Here is a 23303-nt window from a genome sequence, read left to right as displayed (position 1 = left end):
GCTATCTATACCCTAAGAAATTTAGCTTTCATTTTTAACAAAGTAAGTTTCTAGCCCTCAGTTGTTGTTGGAAAAACTTGACAATGAGACCCCCGATATGTTCCCCCGAGACTACAGGGCAAGTAAAAAGACCCAACATGCCATATTATAAAATCCTATGATTTTTCAGAGCCTGATGCAAAATTGTTGAATGCTTGAGGTTGGTGCTATTGCTCTGCGGCCGGAGCTGGGCTGAAGGGGAACAAGTCCGGCGGGAGTTAATTAGTGCAGGCGCATGCAGCACAAATGGGCCGCAGAGCAGCCATGGAATATGCCCTGGCTCTACTGCGAGGCGCATCCCTGAAGAGCTCTGGCCTCCGGAGGACTAACACCTTCCTCCTCCCCTCCCGGGGCGTCTTCTCTATCCTCTCCACGCGTTTCTATGGTGTGCTGAAGGGTCAGGGGGCGCATGCGCACTGCCTCCCTGTGCCGGCCGGCTCCACATTGAGGAAGGGCGAGCAGCGGGACCATTGAAAGATGGAAGCGGCGGCTAGAGAAGAGCTAGGTACAGCGTGCTCCGTTGGCTGGGGATGGCGGTGAAACTGAGGCGGGTCGGGATAGGCAGCGGCTTGCTGTGTGGCGGGGGTAGAGGGCACAAGGGGGCTGAGGAGATTTGACCCCCCCCCGCACTTGGGGAGAATGGTTTGCTCCGCCGGGAACGCATCTGCAGGGCGGGATAAACCATCCCCCGGGGTGGGGGGGGAGAGAAGGGTTGAACCACTGCAACCCCTTCCTCTTAATAACTCCGGCGGCTTCCCAGTCCCGCCTCAGCCTCCCCAGCGGCTTGCCCGTGCTGGGGTTGAGCCCGGGCCTCCCGCGCGGGGCGGGCGTCTCCTGCACGGGGGGAGGGGGGGAGTGTGCGGGGCCCTGTCACTGATCCGGGAGGCCCGCGGGGACAGGGCGCGGGGGCCCCGGCAGCGGGAGCCCCCTGCTGTGTGGCCCTGGCCGCTCTGCGCGCCAGTTGCCCTGTGTGACGGGGGGGAGGTGAGGGAGAGGAGGGCGGTACCCCCCGCTTGCGGCCTCCCCAAAGCGCGGTGAGGCTGGCTTGGTTGGCGCGGGTGTTCGGGGGGCTGCGCCCAAGGGGGAAGAGTGACCACTGCCCGCCGGGGACCCTGAGCCGCAGGCTGAGCAGTAGCCGTTTGGGGTACAGCGAGGAGCTGCCCCGGCCCCCGTGCAGTGGGCGCACAGATCTAGTGGCGGGCGGTGGGAGGTTGGGAAATCGAGCACAGCACAGAACTGCTGTAACTTCAACTCCCGAGTCTAGCCGCTGGGTAACACTTCTGTCTGTAAAGCGAGGGGGTTCGGTGGCTTCTGATCATGGTGACATCTGCTGCCTCCGCAGCCTGCTAAAGCTTTTGGCTGAAGTTTTCAAACTTAAATGTCTAAAGCCAGGCATCTAAATCCATGATTAGGCACCTAAAACTTGACTTTGAGAGGTGTGAATAGTCCGCACCTCTAAATATCAGGTCACTAAACTCATTTAAGCAGCTAATTTTTGACACCTAAATGTGAAAATGTCCAAAAGCATTAATTCGCTATGACTGATTTGTTGTAAATCACAAAACTGGGGGACCCCTCCCCCCATATATACCTGGCTCTTAAAATGTAATAATCTGAGGAAGGTTAAAATGGACTGATGTTTTTGTTCTTAGATGTCATGTGAAAAACACAAACTAAAGCAATCCGTGAGTGCGATTCTTTAAAACTAATCTCAGTTTATGGTTAAATGACCAGACAAAAGACTTTTACTTTTTCAGATACTGAATTTAGGCATCTAAGGTATTCTGGAGGAACTCTCTCCATTATGATGAATAGGACTCCCACAATAAAACACTTTCAATAGCAAAAGGTGGTATCTTTTACATATAACAGTTTTACTGATGCATAGCTTCAGGATCCTTACAGGTATCATTCTTTCTTTGCCTCTACCTTCCAAAACTATATGTCATTAGATTTCTCTCTCCCCGATTATATTCTTTTCATTTATACTTGCAAAAATAGTATTTCCTTTGATCTTGGATTTGGCACCATTGGAGAAAAAAAAGAGAACTTCTTTTTAGGAGTAAAAATTTCTGCTTGAAAATAGTGACCATAATATAATAACATTTAACATTCCTGTGCTGGGAAGAACACCTCAACAGCCCAATACTCTGGCATTTAATTTCAGAAAGGGGAACTGTGCAAAAATGAGGTTAGTTAAACAGAAATTAAAAGGTACAGTGACTAGAGTGAAATCCCTGCAAGCTGCATGGACACTTTTCAAAGACACCATAATAGAGGCCCAACTTAAATGTATACCCCAAATTAAAAAAAACAGTAAAAGAACTAAAAAAGAGCCACCGTGACTTAACAACCATGTAAAAGAAGCAGTGAGAGATAAAAAGGCATCTTTTAAAAAGTGGAAGTCAAATTCTAGTGAGGTACATAGAAAGGAGCATAAACACTGCCAAATTAAGTGTAAAAATGTAATAAGAAAAGCCAAAGAGGAGTTTGAAGAACGGCTAGCCAAAAACAAAAGGTAATAACAAAATGTTTTTTAAGTACTTCAGAAGCAGGATGCCTGCTAAACAACCAGTGGGGCCCCTGGACGATTGAGATACAAAAGGAGCACTTAAAGACGATAAAGTCATTGGGGAGAAACTAAATGAATTCTTTGCTTCAGTTTTCACAGCTGAGGATGTTAGGGAGATTCCCAAACCTGAGTTGTCCTTTGTAGGTGACAGATCTGAGGAATTGTCACAGATTGAAGTGTTACTAGAGGAGGTTTTGGAATTAATTGATAAACTTAACAGTAACAAGTCACCGGGACCAGATGGCATTCACCCAAGAGTTCTGAAAGCACTCAAATGTGAAATTGCGGAACTATTAACTATGGTTTGTAACCTGTCCTTTAAATCAGCTTCTGTACCCAATGATTGGAAGATAGCTAATGTAACGCCAATATTTAAAAAGGGCTCTAGAGGTGATCCCGGCAATTACAGACCGGTAAGTCGAACGTCCGTACCGGGCAAATTAGTTGAAACAATAGTAAAAAATAAAATTGTCAGACACATAGAAGAACATAAATTGTTGGGCAAAAGTCAACATGGTTTCTGTAAAGGGAAATCATGTCTTACTAATCTATTAGAGTTCTTTGAAGGGGTCAACAAACATGTGGACAAGGGGGATCCAGTGGACATAGTGTACTTAGATTTCCAGAAAGCCTTTGACAAGGTCCCTCACCAAAGGCTCTCACGTAAATTAAGTTGTCATGGGATAAGAGGGAAGATCCTGTCATGGATTGAGAACTGGTTAAAAGACAGGGAACAAAAAGGTAGGAATAAATGGTAAATTTTCAGAATGGAGAGGGGTAAATATGGTGTTCCTCAAGGGTCAGTCCTAGGACCAATCCTATACAACTTATTCATAAATGATCTGGAGAAAAGGGTAAACAGTGAGGTGGCAAAGTTTGCAGATGATACTAAACTGCTCAAGATAGTTAAGACCAAAGCAGACTGTGAAGCACTTCAGAAAAATCTCACAAAACTAAGTGATTGGGCAACAAAATGGCAGATGAAATTTAATGTGGATAAATGTAAAGTAATGCACATTGGAAAAAAATAACGCCAACTATACATACAATATGATGGGGGCTAATTTAGCTACAACTAATCAGGAAAGGTATCTTGGAGTCATTGTGGATAGTTCTCTGAAGACGTCCACGCAGTGTGCAGCGGCAGTCAAACAAACAAACAGGATGTTAGGAATCATTAAAAAGGGGTTAGAGACTAAGACGGAGAATATCTTATTGCCCTTATATAAATCCATGGTACGCCCACATCTTGAATACTGCGTAAAGATGTGGTCTCCTCATCTCAACAAAGATATACTGGCATTAGAAAAGGTTCAGAGAAGGGCAACTAAAATGATTAGGGATTTGGAACGGGTCCCATATGAGGAGAGATTAAAGAGGCTAGGACTTTTCAGCTTGAACAAGAGGAGACTAAGGGGGAATATGATAGAGGTATATAAAATCATGAGTGGTGCGGAGAAAGTGAATAAGGAAAATTATTTACTTTGTTCCCATAATATAAGAACTAGGGGCCACCAAATGAAATTAATGGGCAGCAGGTTTAAAACAAATAAAAGGAAGTTCTTCACACAGCGCACAGTCAGCCTGTGGAACTCCTTGCCTGAGGAGGTTGTGAAGGCTAGAACTATAACAGGGTTTAAAAGAGAACTAGATAAATCCATGGAGTTTACGTCTATTAATGGCTATTAGCCAGGATGGGTAAGGAATGGTATCCCTAGCGTCTGTTTGTCAAAGGGGGGACATGGATGGTAGGAGAGAGATCACTTGATCATTACCTGTTAGGTCACTCCCTTTGGGGCACCTGGCATTGGCCACTGTCGGCAGACAGGATGCTGGGCTGGAGGGACCTTTGGTCTGACCCAGTATGGCCATTCTTATGTTCTTATGTTATACAGTGCTTCTCTTTTAGGCTTAAGTTCCTTACTATCTGAATTCATCTTCTGTTATACCTGTTCTTGAAATTATGAAGTGTAATTCATCAGTCTCTGCCAGACCCTTTTGCAAAAGGAATTCTGCAGAGGGATAGGCATTTTCTTACTTTAAAATGGGAATCTGATTGTTGCTTTTACAAACTATACATACTCAGGCACAATGTGGTGTCAGTTGGCATTAATGGCCAGAAAGGCTCCCATTGACACTTCTGGGCTTTAAATCAAATGCACTTGGCTTCTTTTCAAGTCCCTTATAGTGGATCTCCAGAACTAACCTTTGATGCTAGGCATTTTTACTCTCAGGTAACTCTCTTGATTTGACATTTGTCTTATCTATGCTATAAGTCTCACCGTTTGAAGCCTTGAAGAAGCTTTATGTGCTTATAGCAACACATTGTTTCCACTTCACTCAGGTATTTGAGTAAATACCCGGTTACAGTACCATTTGATATACTTCAGAGTATCATGGCATGAAGGCAATGGAGTTAACTGATGTCATAAAAGTTGGTATGTCATAAGTTAAACTGGAAGTTCATGTCCTTTGTGTGTAGGTTTAAAGATTATATATATATATATATATATACTGGCTTACAACTTGTGTACGTATGTGTGCCCATGACTTTATGTGAAATATTTGTGTGCATGCATTATTTATCTGTAACTCTACTCAGCTAAGCTAAAATTCTATGTATTGTCAGCAGGTCTCTACTTTTAAAGCACCAATCTTAAAGGGGCATGTAGTCAAAAATTCAGAGAGCTCCTAATAATTTTAAATGAAATGAAGAATAGTTCTTACTAGACTTAGTGGTAGCCAATCTTACAAACATTTCTCTTCAAACTTCAGTATAAACAGAGAAGAGCAATAGAAATTTAGACATGGTATATGACTGTAGCAGACAAGCAAGTCACAAGCCATGATTTACTTGGATGTAATAATATTACATATCTTCAGGCATAGCTTTTATTAAATTTAGCTCTATATAGAGCTGTTACACTCTTCCTTTGCAACCTGAACTGTAAACAAATTCAACAAGTCTGCCTTGTGCTTTTGGTTAATTTGCCTAACCAGTTGGATGACATGCCTCCAGGTATGTTGAGTAACATGGGAAAGATAGGCCCAGAACTGAGGGTTTTATGCAGCTTTATAATAAGATGTACGTTGGAAGATTGAAGGGATGTATGGGTTTTAGTCTATTTCCTGTATAAAGATGGGTGAAAGAGAAGAAGTGTAGAAATCTCCAAAGGAAAGAAAACAGACCCTCAAACACGTAATACATTAATAGAAAACGTGTAGGGTTTTAGGAACACGTGACTTTGAGTGGACATTGTGACATTGTAATAAACTAGTTGCCTCCAAGCTACAACTGTGAAGTCCTGTCGTACATCCTGTCTGCTTGGAATTTCATGGTAATAGCAGGAATAAATTTCAAGCTCCTGCTCTCTCTGCTAAAGGAGAATCTCTCTTTTATCTGTCAACAGTATAAGAGGTATGATATGCAACTGAGAAGTTCTGATGTTATTCAGTAGAGACAAGTAGAACATAGTAGCATCTTTTCTTTTCCATAGGATATTGGTTTTGCATAGATATGTGAACCCAGATCCATGATGATAACTTGGTTGTTGTAATAGTATTAGTTTAGTTGCTCTAAAGTCTAATGGATAGTGCGAAAGAGCACAGAGCATGATTAAAAAAGTGTGTGGTTGGATAGTGAATTATTGTTTAAAAATAGGAAAATGGAGGAAATACTTATCATATAATGGACATAGTGTCCAGTGTTGACAGCAGCCAAGAGGATCTGGAGGGTGGAGGGAGGAAAAACAGCTCCTTTTTCTTTCATCCAAACGTATCAGACACCTACTCTATGTAGAGGTTGATACAAAGCCACCAGGCAGGTCAGACGTACAAAATCCCTGGTAGAAATCCTTTATTTTCTCCTTTCCCTGCAGTTGAAGGTGGCAACAGGGCTGGCATTGTACCTGGACGTTGGTGGCAAAGCTCCCCCCACTTGTCTTTCCTGTCTACCACTGGCTAGCAGCTTTAAGCATCTGTCTTGTAGGTGTAAGCACAATTTTCAAGCCCTGAAATAAAGCTTACCTAAATTGCGGTTTGACTTACTGGAATTCTGGAGAGAGATGGATTGTATTAATTGTAAATGAATTTACATCCCTGGTAATAATGGCTAATAAATGCACTGCTGAGTTAGTTAGTTATTACATTTAATTTCAAACAGGAATCAGATATCCTGTAGCACATAGTAAATTTGGGGGGATTATTTTGCTTTTTTGGTGGGTAAAAACACTTGCCCATTTACTTTGGTGCTTTTGAAAATTGAAAAGGTACTGCTGTCAAAGGTAGTGACCCTGGGAACCGCGCAGGCCATCATAGATGGCTTCGCCACGATGGGATTCCCAAACTGCGGTGGGGCTATAGATGGGACTCACATCCCTATCCTGGGACCGGACCACCAGGCCAGCCAGTACATTAACAGAAAGGGCTACTTTTCAGTGGTGCTGCAAGCACTGGTGGACCATCGGGGACGTTTTACCAACATCAACGTCGGATGGCCGGGCAAGGTTCATGACGCTCGCGTGTTCAGGAACTCTGGTCTGTTTAGACGGCTGCAGGAAGGTATTTACTTCCCGGACCACAAAATAACTCTTGGGGATGTGCAGATGCCTACAGTGATCCTAGGGGACCCAGCCTACCCGCTAATGCCCTGGCTCATGAAGCCCTATACTGGCGCCCTGGACACAGAAAAAGAACTGTTCAACTACCGGCTGAGCAAGTGCAGAATGGTGGTGGAGTGTGCTTTTGGCCGTCTCAAAGGGAGATGGAGAAGCTTACTGACTCGCTGTGATCTCAGTGAAACCAATATCCCCATTGTTATAGCAGCTTGCTGTGTGCTCCACAATCTCTGTGAGAGCAAGGGGAAGACCTTTATGGCGGGGTGGGAGGTTGAGGCAAATAGCCTGGCTGCTGATTACGCCCAGCCAGACAGCTGGGCGATTAGAAGATCCCAGCGGGACGCGCTGTGCATCCGGGAGGCTTTGAAAGCAAGGTTCCAGACTGAGCAGGCTAACCAGTGACTGTTAAGTTTGTGGACACAGAAGCTGAACCTGCCCCCGTTTCTTTACCCAGTTCATGTTGACTATCCTCTCCAGTTACATACCCCCTTCGCCTCCTTCCCCTTCCCAAGAAATAAAATCAGTTCTATTTTGTTAATGAACACAGTTTTCTTTATTACTGTTTTCTCGGTAAAGTGTTGAACCTGGGACGCAGACTGTGGTGGGGAGCGGGTGTAGTGTACTGATGCAAAGGACACTTCTAAACTCTGTGTGTGGGGGCTATGTGACTTTGTGGCAGGGGGAGGACGGTTACAGATCCCCTGCTGCGTGGCTCTGTGATCCAGGATAAGGACCGCTGCATAAGATCTCTAACTGCCCTCCCCTGCCACAAAGTCACAGAGCCCCCCCCACCCCCCACAGAACATGAAAACCACCTCCCAGACTGACCAGGGTCGCTAGTGACTGCAATGTGTGTGTGCCCTGCTGCTGAACCTGCCCCCGCCTCTGTACCCTGGTAAAGGTTACTGTCCTGTCCAATTACCAACCCCCTTCCCCGCCACTAGACAGACTCTCCTCTAAAAGAACATGATGGAAACAGTAATTAACAGAAACGTATTTTTTATTAGCAACTGCACATAAAACTGGGGAATGAAACTTGGACGGGGGCTTGGGTGAGGCGGGAAGGAAAGGACTTTTCAAATTTTGGGGAATGAGAGCCTTCTGGTGCTTGAGCAGTCTGCAGGGGTGGAGTGAGAGTTTTCACGGACACTGCCGCCCTCCCTTCTTTGGACTTTGGGTGAGGGGGGGTATGGAACTTGGTGGCGGGGGAGGGCGGTTACAGATATACTGCAGCGGGGCTGTGTCCTCCTGCCTCCGGTCCTGCAGAACATCCACAAGGCGCCAGAGCGTGTCCGTTTGCTCCCTCATTAGTCCAAGCAGCGTTTGAGTCGCCTGCTGGTCTTCCTGCCGCCACCTCTCCTCCCGTTCCATGTGTGATTGGTGCATTTGGGACAAGTTCTCCCTCCACTGGGTTTGCTGGGCTGCCTGGGCTCGGGAGCAGCCCATAAGTTCTGAGAACATGTCCTCCCGTGTCCTCTTCTTCCTACGCCTCATGTGCGCTAGCCTCTGGGAGTGTGATGCCAGGCTAGGTCGGGAGACAGTCGCAGCTGTGGGATGGGAAAAAGGGAGTGAATTCCTCAGAAAGATAAATTTTTGGGTGAACAAAGAACATAGTCTTTCTCTGTGAACTAGACCATGCACAGCACCTATCACATGCGCACTCAGGACAAGGTCGAATTTTCGGCCTTCGCATTCAGTGCCTGGGGTCTTGCAGTGCAGATCAGAGAAGCGGGGCAGGACACCGGAATTTGTGTAGCAGGCCGACATGGTAAGCTGTAGACTAGTGGCTGCTTAAAACTTTAATAATAGCATTGACCTCCTTTCACGTTGAAAGCAATGCCAGTCCCTGCTGCCAGCAATCCGGCAAGCATGAACTCTGCCCCTTCCCCCCCTTCAGACAGACTGTCCTCCAAAAGAAAGTCATGGAAACAGTAATTAACAGAAACGAATATTTTATTATGAACCAGACATGAAACGTGGGGGGTGAAACTTGCACGGGGGCTTCTGTGAGGTGGGTGGGAAAGGACTTCTCAAATTTTGGAGAATGAGAGCCTTCTAGTGCTAGAGCAGTCTGCAGGGGTTGACAGAAAGTTTTAACGGCCCTTGCCGCCCCTCCTTCTTTATACTTTGGGTGAGTGGGGTGTGGGACTTGGTGGTGGGGGAGGGCGGTTAGAGATAGACTGCAGCGGGGCTCTGTCCTCCTGCCTCTGGTCTTGCAGAACATCCACAAGGCGCCGGAGCGTGTCCGTTTGCTCCCTCATTAGTCCAAGCAGCTTTTCAGTAGCCTGCTGGTCCTCCTGACGCCACCTCTTCTCCCGTTCCATGACTGCTCGGTGCATTTGTGACAAGTTCTCCCTCCACTGTGTCTGCTGGGCTGCCTGGGCTCGGGAGCAGTCCATTAGTTCTGAGGACATGTCTTCACGCGTCTTCTTCTTCCTCCGCCTAATCTGCGCTAGCCTCTGGGAGTGTGCTGACAGGCTGGGTTGGGAGACAGTCGCAGATGTGTCTGTGGGAATGGGAAAAGGGAGTGAATTCCTGAGACAGATACATGAAGTTGTGTACAAAGAACCTAGTCTTTCTATGTGAACAAGACCATGCACTCCACCTCTCACATGCACACTCAGGACAAGGTCGAATTTTCGGCCCTCGCCTTCAATGCCTGGGGTCTTGCAGTGGTCTTTGCAGTTGTCTTGCAGTGGTCTGAGAAGCGTGGCAGGACACCTGAACTTCTGTAGCAGGCAATCATGGTAAGCCCTAGACTTGTGGCTGCTTAAAACTTTAATAGGAGCACTGGCCTCCTGTCACATTGAAAGCAATGCCAGTCTCAATGCCAGCAATCAGGCAAGCATGAACTCTGCCCCTGTCCCACCCCCTCGTGGCTGTCCCAGGGAAAGATCCCTGTATGCTGCCCCTCTCCCTCCACCGCGTGGCTGTAAAGCAGTCCCAATACTAACATTCCCCTCCCTAATTCAAAGCAGGGCATCATGAGCGACATCACCCTCATGAGGATTTCGGACAGCGAGAAGGAACGCATGCTGAGGGAAAGCATGCAAAATCCAGGGCCGTATGCCGCGCGATGATCCCGGAATACTTGATTGTGGCGTGGCGGGGAAACGTGTGCTACCACGGAGGGCCCAATAAGATCGCCCTACCCAGGAACCTGATGAACAGGCTGAAACTGTACCTGCATGAGACTTACGAGGAGTTCTCCTATGAGGATTTCTCCTCTATCCCCGGCCATATTGACCGGATTTTTGCGTAGGTGCACTGGGACTAAAGAGTGGAGCGTCTTGGGCTGCATAATCATGAATAACTGGACATTGTAAATTTTTTTTTAAATAGTTGGGACTACATTGTGAAGAGCCCAAGGCAGAAAAATCATGAGAAACCCTTTGTTGATATTGTAAATATTCCAGTTTTGTTGCAGATAAATGTTTATATGTTTAAAGCACTTTAGGAAATAAGCCATTGTAAATATTGTCAATAATTCAGTTCTGTTAAAAATAAATGTTTAGATGTTTAGAGCACTTACTGCTTGATCCTTCCCCTGATTCTGTGTCCGGGGTAAGGGATGGGGACGGTTGGTAGGGGATCTCAGTAAGGGTGATGAAGAGCTCCTGGCTGTCGGGGAAATCAGCGGTGCCAGCGCTGTCGACTGCCTCGTCCTCCTCATCTCCTTCTTCATCTTCCCCGTCCGCTAACATGTCCGACGAGGAACCGGCCGCGGACAATATCCCATCCTCAGAGTCCACGGTCACTGGTGGGGTAGTGGTGGCGGCCGCACCTAGGATGGAATGCAGTGCCTCATAGAAACGGGATGTGTGGGGCTGGGATCCGGAGCGTCCGTTTGCCTCTTTGGTTTTTTGGTAGCCTTGTCTCAGCTCCTTGATTTTCACGCGGCACTGCGTTGCATCCCGGCTGTATCCTCTCTCTGCCATGGCTTTAGAGATCTTCTCGTAGATCTTAGCATTCCTTCTTTTGGAGCGCAGCTCTGAAAGCACGGACTCATCGCCCCACACAGCGATGAGATCCAAGACTTCCCGATCAGTCCATGCTGGGGCCCTCTTTCTATGAGATTGCACGGGCATCTCTGCTGGAGAGCTCTGCATCGTTGCCACTGCTGCTGAGCTCGCCACGATGTCCAAACAGGAACTGAGATTCAAACTGCCCAGACAGGAAAAGGAATTCAAATTTTCCCGGGGCTTTTCCTGTGTGGCTGGTCAGAGCATCCGAGCTCGGACTGCTGTCCAGAGCGTCAACAGAGTGGTGCACTGTGGGATAGCTCCCGGAGCTATTAGCGTCGATTTCCATCCACACTTAGCCTAATTCGATATGGCCATTTCGAATTTAGCGCTACTCCTCTCGTTGGGGAGGAGTACAGAAGTCGAATTTAAGAGAGCTCTATGTCGATCTAAATAGCTTCGTGGTGTAGATGGGTGCAGGGTTAAATCGATGTAACGGCGCTAAATTCGACATAAAAGCCTAGTGTAGACCAGGCCTTAGTGATAATATCACCATTTGCAAGTGTTGTAGTAATTCAGAAAGACTTGGCTTGGTCTAGAGGACTACAGCAGTTGAGACAAAGGACATACATTTATGTAAAATCACGATTTTAATGTGTGTTTGTGGTGAAATACTTCATAAAAGAACAATAAAAATCCTGACTCTGAACGGCTACTTAGTTTAACAATGAAAATGTCTTTGCTTTTGCTAATCCTTTGATATGTGACAGTTAGTGTTTGTAAGCAAAACTGAGTACTTCCTGATTTATGTTTTGATCAGGTAGAATTGCCAACAATAATTATTCTCAGAGCACAACTTATTTTCTGTAAATATCTGTTCTTAGTAGTTCTGTATGTTACTAAATCACGCTTAATCTGAAATGCAGGGCAGGGTACTGTACAAATGTCTTTTTTTCCAAGAAAGAAGAGGAAGGATAACCTGGAAGTCAGGTCATTGCATTAGCAATTGATTTTTTTTTTAAGTCATGCTTAAAAATAGGCATCTTAATTGACTGGACATCTCAAGATTTAGCATTCTGGGAAGTGCAATTACCAATGCTTGTGATAAAACAGATTACACTTTGTTACAGCAATTTTTAAACATTGAATAATTTTCCTTTTTATCAAAAAAGTTAAAGCATATGTATCATTAGGGTAATTTAGAGTTGATGTAATTCCTTTTTTACTACCTGTTTTGACAGGGGAAAGTGGGCCTTGGTTTGACAGCTTTCCCCTCCCCACCCCCCTTTTATCTCCAGCAGTTCAGGAGTGATCATTTTTATTTTTAAATTAAGTGAAGGTGAGTTTGATGTGCATTGTGGGATGATCTGTTAGCCCTGGCTACAGCTAACCAAACCCCCAAAGCTCTGCCAGTGCACCTAAAGCATGTCTAGCAGCACCCCTGTTGAGAGTGCCTTCCATGGTCACTTTATGGTGTTTATCAGTAATAATCTAGGCTTCAGGCCTGCAAGTGTGTAAACAACTTGATATATGTGATCATAAGAATGGCTGTACTGGGTCAGACCAATGGTCCATCTAGCTCAGTGTCCTGTCTTCTGACAGTGGTCAACACCAAATGCTTTAGAGGGAATGAACAGAAAAGGGCTATTATCATGTGATCCATCCCCTGTCATCCTGTCCCAGCATCTGGCAGTCAGAGGCTTAGGGACACAGCCATCTTGGCTAATAGCGATTGATGGACCTATCCTCCATGAACTAATTAATTCTTTTTTGAACCAAGTTATACTTTTGGCCTTCACCACATCCCCTGGCAATGAGGTCTACAGGTTTACTGTGCATTGTATGAAGAAGTATTTCCTTATGTTTTGTTTCAAATGTGCTGCCTGTTAATTTCGTTGGGTGACTCCTGGTTCTTGTGTTATCTGAAGGGGTAAATAACACTTCTTTATTCACTTTCTCCATACCAGTCATGTTTTAATAAATCTCTATCATATCCCTCTGAATCATCTCTTTTCCAAGATAACAGTCCCAGTCTTTTAAATCTCTCATATGGAAACTGTTCCATACCTTTAATCATTTTTGTTGCCCTTTTCTGTACCTTTTCCAATTCTAATTTATCTTTTTTGAGATGGGATGACCAGAACTGAAGTGTGTATTGAAGGTGTGGGTGTACCACGGATTTATATAGTGTCATTATGATGATACTGTCTTATTATCTATCCATTTCCTAATGGTTCCTAACTTTTCTTTTAGCTTTTTTGACTGCTGCTGCACATTGAGCTGATGTTTTCAGAGAACTCTCCACAATGACTCCCAAGATCTCTTTCTTGAGTGGTAACAGCAAATTTTAAACCATTTTGTATGTATAGTTGGGTTTATATTTTCCAATGTGCATTACTTTGTATTGGGGTTACTTGCCAGCATAAAGTAACTCACATGTATAATGTTTGCTGGATTGCAGACATACTTTGCAGTTACATAACACTCCTGAAGATCGCAGTGTACTTTACAGGGGTTGGATTTTCGCCGCTTTTATAGATTAGGAAGTGTAACAGGGCCCTTTGCCTCTGCTCCACAAACTGCTCAGAGACCCTTCTGCTAGTCAAACACCTTATGCAGTTTATTTACAATGAGGGTTTCCACCATCATACTATATACAGTTCTGCTCCAACAGTCCTAGGGAGCCCCCAGCTCCTGCACCAATCAGGGAAGAGCAACCTCTTTCCACCCTCTGCTGCCTGCTTTCCCCCCTTTCTACTTCCTTCCTGTACCTGTTTGTACCCTCTGCCTAATAGCTTAATTAGCCTTCCAGCCCTCCTCCACCCACAAATTAGGCACAACTCCGTTTAACCAGCACCATTCTGAATTGTTTGATCAAAGCTGCTGTTACCAGAGTGCTGGATCAGCTGTTCTTGTCTAGCACTTTGTCACAAGGAGACTTTTAAGGGGTGCATACTGAGCCAACGGTCAGTACAGTTAAAGAACGCACTTTGCCTCATACCTACCCTCCCATACTCCAACTGTAATTTTTGTTTGTTTACACTTTTGAAATCCCCCATCCAGTGCACTAGACCCTGTATTTAAAAAAAAAAAATCCCAAACAAAACACTCCTTAGTTTAAAAGATCATAAATTGACCCTCCATCCCATAACACACGATTCCTCTTGCAGTCAGCCCTACTCCCCAATCATTATCCTTCTCCATGCCCTGGAAAAGTTGAGAAAAATGGATATGTCTTGCAGCATGCCCTGAAGGTCATCAAATCCAGCTCTAGTAGACCAAGGAGGGAAGTAAATTTCAGAGCTGAGGAACACATTACTGACAATGCCCTGCCTCTACCTCCCTTCTCTTAAAATCAGGGAGTTGTCAGCTGTAGTACTTGTGCTAACTGTAACTCCTGAAGTATCATGGAGAGAGCAGTGTGATATTCTGGTATGCAGACCCAAATGTATTTTGTAGGTCAAAATACATTGCTACAACCCAAACCTGATAAGCTGCCCTGGCTCCATCATTCCAAATGGACCTGGACCAGATTTAAAGGCCGAAGTTGTACTAGCTACTGGATGAATAGGAGGTGTGATGGCAACAGGAGTCAACTTGAGGATAAACAGTTGGCTAGGGCGAAGGCTGAGTGGGAGCAGTTGGATTACTTTAGGACAATACTATACTTCAGGAGAACCAGTGATATATGTGAGTGCCACACTGATTGGCTAAATGCTGATTGGTGTGTTTATTTTGGCTACTGTATTTAGATCTATTCAGAGCAAAAATATGCACATGAATCAGATTATTCAATTAGAACTGGACCTACGGGCTACTGATATGAGCATAGGACTGGGTAGCAGGAATTCTAAATTCTAATCCCAATTCTCTGAATAATTTCACGGGATTAGGTAGACGGGTCTTCTCTGCCTCAGTTTCCCCAGTATCTGTCTTTCAGGGATGTTTGAAGAGAATGCTAGGCACTACTATCATGGTTACAGATGACTTATTAAATAAAACATCACTGTATGTGGATTTTATTTTTTAGGGACAGACAATAGGTGTTCTGTAGTATAGCACATCCTTTTCAGAGATTATACTCTGTAAGAATTTGTATCACACAACACTCGCATGTTTTTCATCCAGTTCATCCTAAAGTCATACTTGATCCAGAGTTTGTTTCTTTGAATGCTAATTTTCATGCCCTGGGTTTTCACGGTACCTCCTCTGATCAGTGAATGGATGGCATGGTTTAAATTTTAGGACTTTGGTCTGTACCCATATATACAGAGTCTCTTTGGAGCCTCATTATGAATCATAGACATAAAACCCATACAATTTTACTTTAGTGGTATATAAAAATAGCAGTATAATGAAACTGATTATGATGGGGTGGACAGGCCCCATGCTGGCAACGAGTGGGTTAATGAGAGCCTGTGAACCCAACTGGCCCGCAGCACTACACTACACTTTAAGGCATGGAGAGGGGGAGTTAAAAGTAGGAGATTTAGCCCAGTTCTGGGCTGACCAGGAGCAAGAGCAGAGCTCTGCTTTTCTTGTTGGGAGAGAAGCCTGCTTGCAGCCCTGAGACTGAACTAGTTTAGTGGGGGCTTATCTGGCTGGTAGAAGGAACAGCCAGGCTCTGAGGGATTGGTAGAGGCATGGCACATTTGGAGACAAGCCCTGAGTGGAAGCGTGGGGTCCCACCAAAAGTTCGTTGGGTCACCCTGTTTTGAGAAAGTGTGTGCGTGCGTTCGTGTTCCTGATTCCTCTGGACCATAACTCCCTGAAAAGGGAGAGACTGAAGTGTGCCTTGGCCAGAGGACAAAAACATTGCGATCTTAGGTTGCTGTCTCTGGGAGGTCCATCAGTGGATATCTGCAGCTGGGTGAATTGTTCCCTGATGGGCTAAAGGGGATGCTGCGGAGGAAACCTGTTCACACTGATATTCTATTAATAGTCCTGAGATGGGATCATGTTGTACTGGTTGCTGCAAGCACACCCTGTCCTGTTTTTAAGGGTTACTGTGTGGGTGTGAGACAATACACTTATTCTCTTTGCTGGACAGAAAATCCCAGGCAAGATGACTCCAGTTGGACATGAGTCTGGATTGGTCCTGGCTGAGGAATTCCTTTTACGTTGTGAGCAGCTGTGCTAAAAGGCCCTGTGTGCGCCCATGCGCACACAGAAAAATCTCTGGTACAGATCTATCGTGGATCTGTCATGTAAACAGAGTGCAGGTGTTTATACCATTATCGGTTTTCTGGACTGTTTCAATTTTTTTACCATCTTCATCATAAATATTTTTATATAGTAATCCATTTAATCTTTGCTTTTACCTGAATTAGAGTTTCTGGTTCCCAGTCATTTGCTCAGACTCGCAGATCACACCTCCATTTGTAATCCAGTAATTAGATTAATGAAAATGCTGCTTTGCTGGCAAAGTAGGGCCAGACTGCACAATGGTAGAAAAGGGTGAAATCACCTACTGTTCTCTAATTACAGTATGGCCTCTGCCATTGCTATACCAGTATAGAGGTGCAGTGGTGGAAAATTACAGCTCTTATACTGGTTTTCCCACTGTGGGTTCAGTCAAAGACCGCTCATGTCCAAGTCCACCTGAGCATTATGAGGCTCTTTATTTAAAACCGTTGCGGAATCTGTGGCTTGCATCTGGGTAAATTTCTACTGCAGGGCAGAGGACTGGAAGCAGGTTATCATGTCAGACAGAAGCTGTTGATAATAGGCCTCGAGCTTGGAAGTTGGAATTGTTTCTGGTATTCTTGGCTGTGCTTTTTGCCTTCTTCCTTTAAGGCAAACAGGACTTGTGTACATAATAGGAATAAAATAGACTTGAAGGAATATTCTGAGGTTGTGCATCTGATCAGGATCTCTAACGTTCCCGTTTATTGTAGTAGTTTGGTAGACAGACAGAAGAATATTGCTGGAAGGTCACAAAATCACAAGTTGTGATATAAATAATTACTCTACAAACAGATGTGTGCTTAACAAACACAAAGTTGTTAGGTCCAGTCTAATGGAGCTCTAAAAATGTGTATAATGGAGGTTACATAAAGACTCCCCTTTTCTCTTTCTTTCCCTGAGTTTGGATAAGCCTATCTTCAGTGGGTCAGTAAGGTAAATTCCCAGATTGGCTCTTTCTCTGCCTGAGCTAGCAGGTAAACATCTCCTTTGGGAGCTGCTAAATTTTTTTTTTGTCTAAGGAGGTTCTGTGAAGGATTATCAGCCTGTGACAGCGTGATTGTATCTTTAGGAAACGCAGCCTTTTTCTTTTAACTGTCTTGGAAAGAAGGCTTCTTGAGGAATTTCAAAGAGGGTTTCCTGCACCACATTGGGTTCTGAAGCCTTCATCCCACAATGTATGCCATAGGCTGGCTTGCAATGAAATGACTTATGAGAAGTTGACTTGAAGTGCATTAAAGGCAGAACCTTGCTAATTCAGTGCTGGAAATGCACACATCTAACTTGCACGTGCACAAGTTGTCTCTTCTCATGTCTCACGGGAATGGAATAGTTGCTGCTGAAGTGAGGTTCTGTGTTACTAATGGTACATCTACACAGTAGCCTGTGCTTGAACTCGGACACAAGTGTAATCCCCCTTGCATCTACACTGCAATTGCGGTAACCCAGGGCTTGGACCCAGGGTCCCAGGACTTTGTAGGGCTGCAGGTCCGAGCACGAGGTAAGCCGGGACCCAGAGTGTGAGCCCTGTTGCTTTGCAATGTGGATGCAGCCCTGTATGATTCGGGTCCTGGTAGTCTGACGCAAGTATTCCACAATTCCATGGGATGACTTCCTTAGTCCTCTTTATCCCAACAATCTCTAATCCATTCTATTGAAAATGGAAGCCACCCTTCCCCCCTTTCCCCCGCGAATGGCAGCAGCTCAGGTCAGCATTTAACCCATTCTCTTCTGATCACTGATCTGCAACCACACTATCAGAGAGCTTCCTGGGTTTGCAGTGGAGAATGAACTGATCAAATTTTTTGCAAAATGAGCTGCTTCATAGTCACGGGATCACAGCAAAATGTTAGTGAATCTCTGATGCAAAGCCAGGAAAACTTCAGACTTCAGCAAAAACACAAGGGATGACCATGTGAGCCAGCAGCTAGCTAAAAAGCTGGCAGCTCTGCAGATTTCCTGGGCAGGTGATTGGTACAGGGAGCATATTAAGATGCTGAACAGAGAATACTGGAAGACCAGGGACAAGAAATTCACCTCAAGCAATTTGCCAGCAACATGCCCATTGTGAGATAACTTTCATAGGGTTCTGGCCCGTGTACCCAGCATGAAGCCAGCTGTGCTTCATGACAGCCTGGTCAGCTGGGACGGTGCCCTGTTGGTCCCTGAATCCAGCATGGAGACTGCTGGGAGCCAGCTGCAGGTTCCTAGTGAGGAGCAAGAAGTGACTCTTTTTCAGTGAAACCAGTCCCAGAGCAGGCTGTGGATCAGGATCAACAGCACATTCTCGGTCCCTACTTGGAAGAGCTGTTCGATTTCCCCACCCCACCCCAAGGAATAGCCCGCTGCTGAGTCTGCAGCAAACCTGGTGGAGACAGAAGCCTTCCCAGAGTCCGGTAAGTGTGTGACTCAAATTTACAGTTTATTATTATAGTAATGGGAGGGTGTGACGGGGCCCCTGGGGTGCAACCTGGACTGTGGGACTGCTGAGCCCTCTGTCCCAACAACCTGGGCTGGCCCTCACGCTGTGATGCTGATGTCAAGTTACAAGCCTCTGGCAGGTACTGCACTTAGCCATGCACAGGCAGGGACACATCCAGCTGAGTTACGTGAATGATCTCCCAGCCACTCAAGAACAAACAGTGGAGCGGCTCCAGCCAATTCCCCCAGCTTTCCAGTCTTGCACCCCAGAACTGTACTGTCTTGCACTGGTCAGAAGTGAAAAAAAAAAAACAGTGAACTGTGTGTGTGTGTGTGTGTGTGTGTTTGGGAAACTGTATTCTATTTCCAAATCTAGTCCATTTCAGTTAGCGATAATCCATGCAGTTTGCAGGCCACAAAATAATTTCTGCAAAGAATGAGTGGGGCATCAGGTTTTCCCCCCAGAACTGTGTCAAATGTGGGGTGGCGGAAAGCTGCAGATTTTAGTGTGTTTGCATGCAGGAATAACAGGGTAAATCCTTTGTGAGCTAATGCAACATCATGTTAATTCCCTCATGGATTCATACCCAGTCCTGGCTGCTGATTGCTGTAAACTTTTCCTGAAGCAGGAACTCCAGATAGTTCATCACATTGCAGGGAAGGGTGTATCTTCCAGGCCCCCAATATAGCTGACTAGTCCACGCCACTCACAGATATGCTGTTTGGTTACTATATGTTTGAATACTTCAGTTGCATACACTGCAGGTTTCCTTCCAGCAGTTGAAATAATAATAATAATAACTACAAGAACAGCTATGTCTTCCAAAATGTGAAAGGTCACACTGTCATTTCAGGCCTATCAGGATTCAATTCAGACTGTGGGGAGGGGAGAAGGCTTTGTCATCCCTGCCTTGCAACCTTGGGTGCCTTACAATGCCTTGCTCAATTAGTTCCCACCTGGGCGGTTCACAAACAGCCTTCCAGCATGCAGGCCCCACCTTGAGTGTGTGTGTGTGTGTAACTGCAGCCTGTTAGTTACACCCTGGTTCTCACCAGCCTTGATTAAACTGCAGGGTCACCACAACACACCCCAGTCCTGGATTTCCCCCCACAAAAGTATGACATGTACTACCCAGCCCTCTCCTGGACAGTACAAATAGTTAAAGTCCATTATTCCTTAATGGAATAATATAAAAGTTTATTACCTTAAACAGTTACACAGACACTTAAACACACTGGATTAGATAACACAGTAAAACAAGTTTATTAACTAAAAAGAGATATGTTAAGTGAGTACAAGAAATAAGGCATAAAAAGGTCAGAAATAGCTACAAGAATAATAAACATATAATGCTTACTAGTGCCTAACTTAAACTATATTAAATTCGAACAAAATTTCTCACCACATGCTTCCAGCAAAGTTACTGACCAAACTCTTCAGCTCAGGACTGCCCCACCCCTCCCGAACATCCAATGGCTGTTGCCTTTTGTGTTCTCAGATGCAGAGAATGTGATGGGCTGGGGAAGAGGGGTCCAAAGGGGTGTTTGTCCCTTCTTTTTATTGTTTCAGTCCCCCTCTTGAAAAAGATTCCAGCTGGGAACTAGGAGACCGTTGTGTAGAAGGATGTTCCCTACTGGTTTTTTCCACCTGTTTGAGCTTCCTTTGTTTTCCCTTCCTGCTTGATGACTCTGTTTACTGTTTAGAAGCAAATTATCACAAACATAGACTCCTTTGTTCAAGACAGGCCTGTTTGACCAGTTTGGTGGTATGTGAGTTTTGGAACATGCACTCTTAACATCATACAGGGGAATCTTAAACTTCACATACAGTGTTGCCACACATTTTATCAGGACAATATTCACCATCAAATTTTGCGTTTTCAGATGATACCTTTCAAGGCATTCCTTGTACAAAGATTATTACAATAATCTATGGTGTGTGAATACAAGGTGTATTCCATCACAGACAGAAAAAACCTTTTTGCAGCAATGGCACTAAATTTCAATTAGTTATGAAATTTTTATGAAACAGAAAAAGGTTATAACTTAAATTTACCATTTTCTCTTCCCTTCTGTAACTGCAATTAACCAGGCTGTGTCCAGAGACAGTATGAGGACTGAATCATCCCCTTCACAAAGTATTAGTTCAGTTTAGAAAATTTACTTTTATGTCCTTGAGATTCCACAATAATTAATTCTGTGCTCCTCCACTGAGTGAATTTAGACAATAACCATCTGTTTCTGGTCCTATTTCAGGATTCTCCACCTATACTGCCTGCTGTTCTTCAGGAACTCGATCCCTGGCCTAACATGCCTTCACTGACTGTTTCAAAAGGAAGTGTTTCCACGATGAAGTTATGGTTGATGCTCTTGAGAGGGCAGACCAGGAGGTCCTGTATCAGAAGAAAAGGGACAAAAGACCTGCAGCAATGGCATGTTGACAGACAGGAGGAAAGTCTGAGGCTCGCCACCCAGGTGTGGGACAGGGTTTCAGTGGGGGAGCTGGCACTTGCAAAGGAGTCTCTGTTCCAGGAACTCTGGCTAAGGGAGGAGGACAGAGAGAACTGTTTCAGCAACTGCTGTCCATAATGGCTGCAAGAGTACCATCTCCTGCTGCCTCCCAATACCACAACGTGATCACCCGGCAATGTATCCTCAATCCAGCAGTAGCTTCAACAACTCCATGTTGGGGCAGCCCATGCATTCAAGACTCATGAAGGGCTGGACAGGGGAACTAAATCCCATGTATCTTTCCTTCCTTTTTCAACCCCATTCTGGTAGACCTTTCTCCCCTTCACCCCCCCGCGCTCTCAAGTGAGGGGAAAACATGTAAAGATAGGTGTGCCACTATGCCCCATATTCTTCATAGAAATATGCTTATGATATGAATATGGCATAACTAATATGTTTTATGTAAGATGGGTCATGTGAGGTATCATTGGAAACTTATCATTTACTGAATATGATTATCCTATCTGTATGCATGTATCATTTCTGTATCTGAAATTGGGCATATGGACTATGTATCAATTGCACTGGGGGAACGCCCACCAGAAAAAATGCAACCAGTCTGGCTGGTTAGTTAATGGGCCATTAGGGAGGACAATAGGACTTTGAAGATGCTAATCTCCCACCTTACTGAGAAGCTTCCTGGGATGCTGCTTTGCATGATCATGTCACCAGGTACTGGACTCATCTTGGACTGCTAGTATTTTTCCACCAGTAGGGAGTGGGGACCAGACTGGGAAAAAAGTATGTAGCTCCTATTTAAGGCTGGGGTGTGAGTTAATCAGGGTTGGTTCTTCACTGAATTCCTGCCCAAGATGACTGCTAAAAACACCTAAGACTGAACTGGGGAAGAACTGGACCTAGGCTACAAGGTGTCTGGTCTGTGAAAGGAATATCTGGAATTCTAAGCTGCAAGCAAAAGAAGTTTGTCTTCAAGAATCTCTGCTTAAAACAACATTTAGGGTGAGAAATTACTATTTGTAGCCAGTTTCGTTAGTGTATTAGGCTTAGTTTGTGTTTGCTTTATTTGCTCAGTAATCTACTTTGATCTGTTTGCTATCCCTTATAATCACTTATAATCTGTTCTTTGTAGTTAATAAACTTACTGGTTTATCGAAAACAAAAATGTATGCAATTCATAACTGGGGAGCAAAAAGCGGTGCATATCTTCCTCCACATTGAGGGAGGGGGCGATTTTCATGAGCTTATGCTGTATGGATTTCTGTCAGTGCAAGACCATACAATTTTGGGTTTACACCCCAGATGGGGTGTGCACTTGAGTCCTGGGCAATCCCCAAGCTGAGTCTTCCTACGCAGAGCTGATCTCAGTGTCTGTGTCCCTTTGAAGCTGGGCGTGGCCCTACCTGTGTGTGTTCTAGAGGAGGCTTGAGGGTCCCCCAGAATAACAGTGGGGACAGCAGCACCATTTAGGACCGTTGTGGTGGGAATAGTGTCCAAGTCAGTCCATGAATGTAGACTCCTGTGTGGCGAAACACTGAGGTATTGTGACCTTTTCCAGTACAGCTCAAGTTGACTTTCATAAATCTGCTTCTGTGGTCCACTAGTGCTGGTGTAACAATGGAGTAATACCCTTCGTGGTTTCTGTACTTATGCTCCTTGAGGAGGGAAAACTGTGAGCGTACAACTCCCAGCACTGGTCCTGGCACAGTTAAGCAGCCCCATTCTCTCAAAGCCAGCAATTACCTCAGGAATATGTTTAATGCCTGCCACTGTGGGGTAAACCACATGCCTGATTGGCTCAGATACCTCTGCCACTGCTTAACCCACAGTTGACTTTCCAACCCCACCAGTGCCAGTGGACCCGTAGCATTCTGGAGTAGTCAGCTTCCAGTTGGTTATGGCAACCCACTTCTGGACCAGCAAGGGTGACCTCAGTTGTGTCTCTTTCCACTGTAGGGTGGGGGCAAGCTGCTCACAAGCTCCAGAAATGTGGCTTTCTTCAACTGCAAAATTTCTGAATCCATTGTTAGTCATCTCGGG

At 45.1% G+C, this 23303-nt stretch overlaps 1 protein-coding gene across 1 annotated transcript in view; it reads left to right on the top strand.

Moving 5' to 3' along the window:
* The first annotated feature begins 485 nt into the window (after window positions 1-485).
* Window positions 486-23303, top strand: part of SLC36A4 (solute carrier family 36 member 4) — a 214724-nt gene continuing 191906 nt past the window's right edge. The window contains exon 1 of the mRNA XM_026651640.1: window positions 486-544. Within this exon, the coding sequence (XP_026507425.1) occupies window positions 517-544 (28 nt within the window). The 5' untranslated portion in view covers window positions 486-516. The remainder of the gene's footprint in view (window positions 545-23303) is intronic.

Source organism: Terrapene carolina, unplaced genomic scaffold, assembly GCF_002925995.2.
Source record: "Terrapene carolina triunguis isolate 2854851 unplaced genomic scaffold, T_m_triunguis-2.0 Scaffold97, whole genome shotgun sequence".
In the NCBI taxonomy this organism is placed as follows: domain Eukaryota; kingdom Metazoa; phylum Chordata; order Testudines; family Emydidae; genus Terrapene; species Terrapene triunguis.
This window is presented reverse-complemented; position numbering and strand designations above follow the sequence as displayed.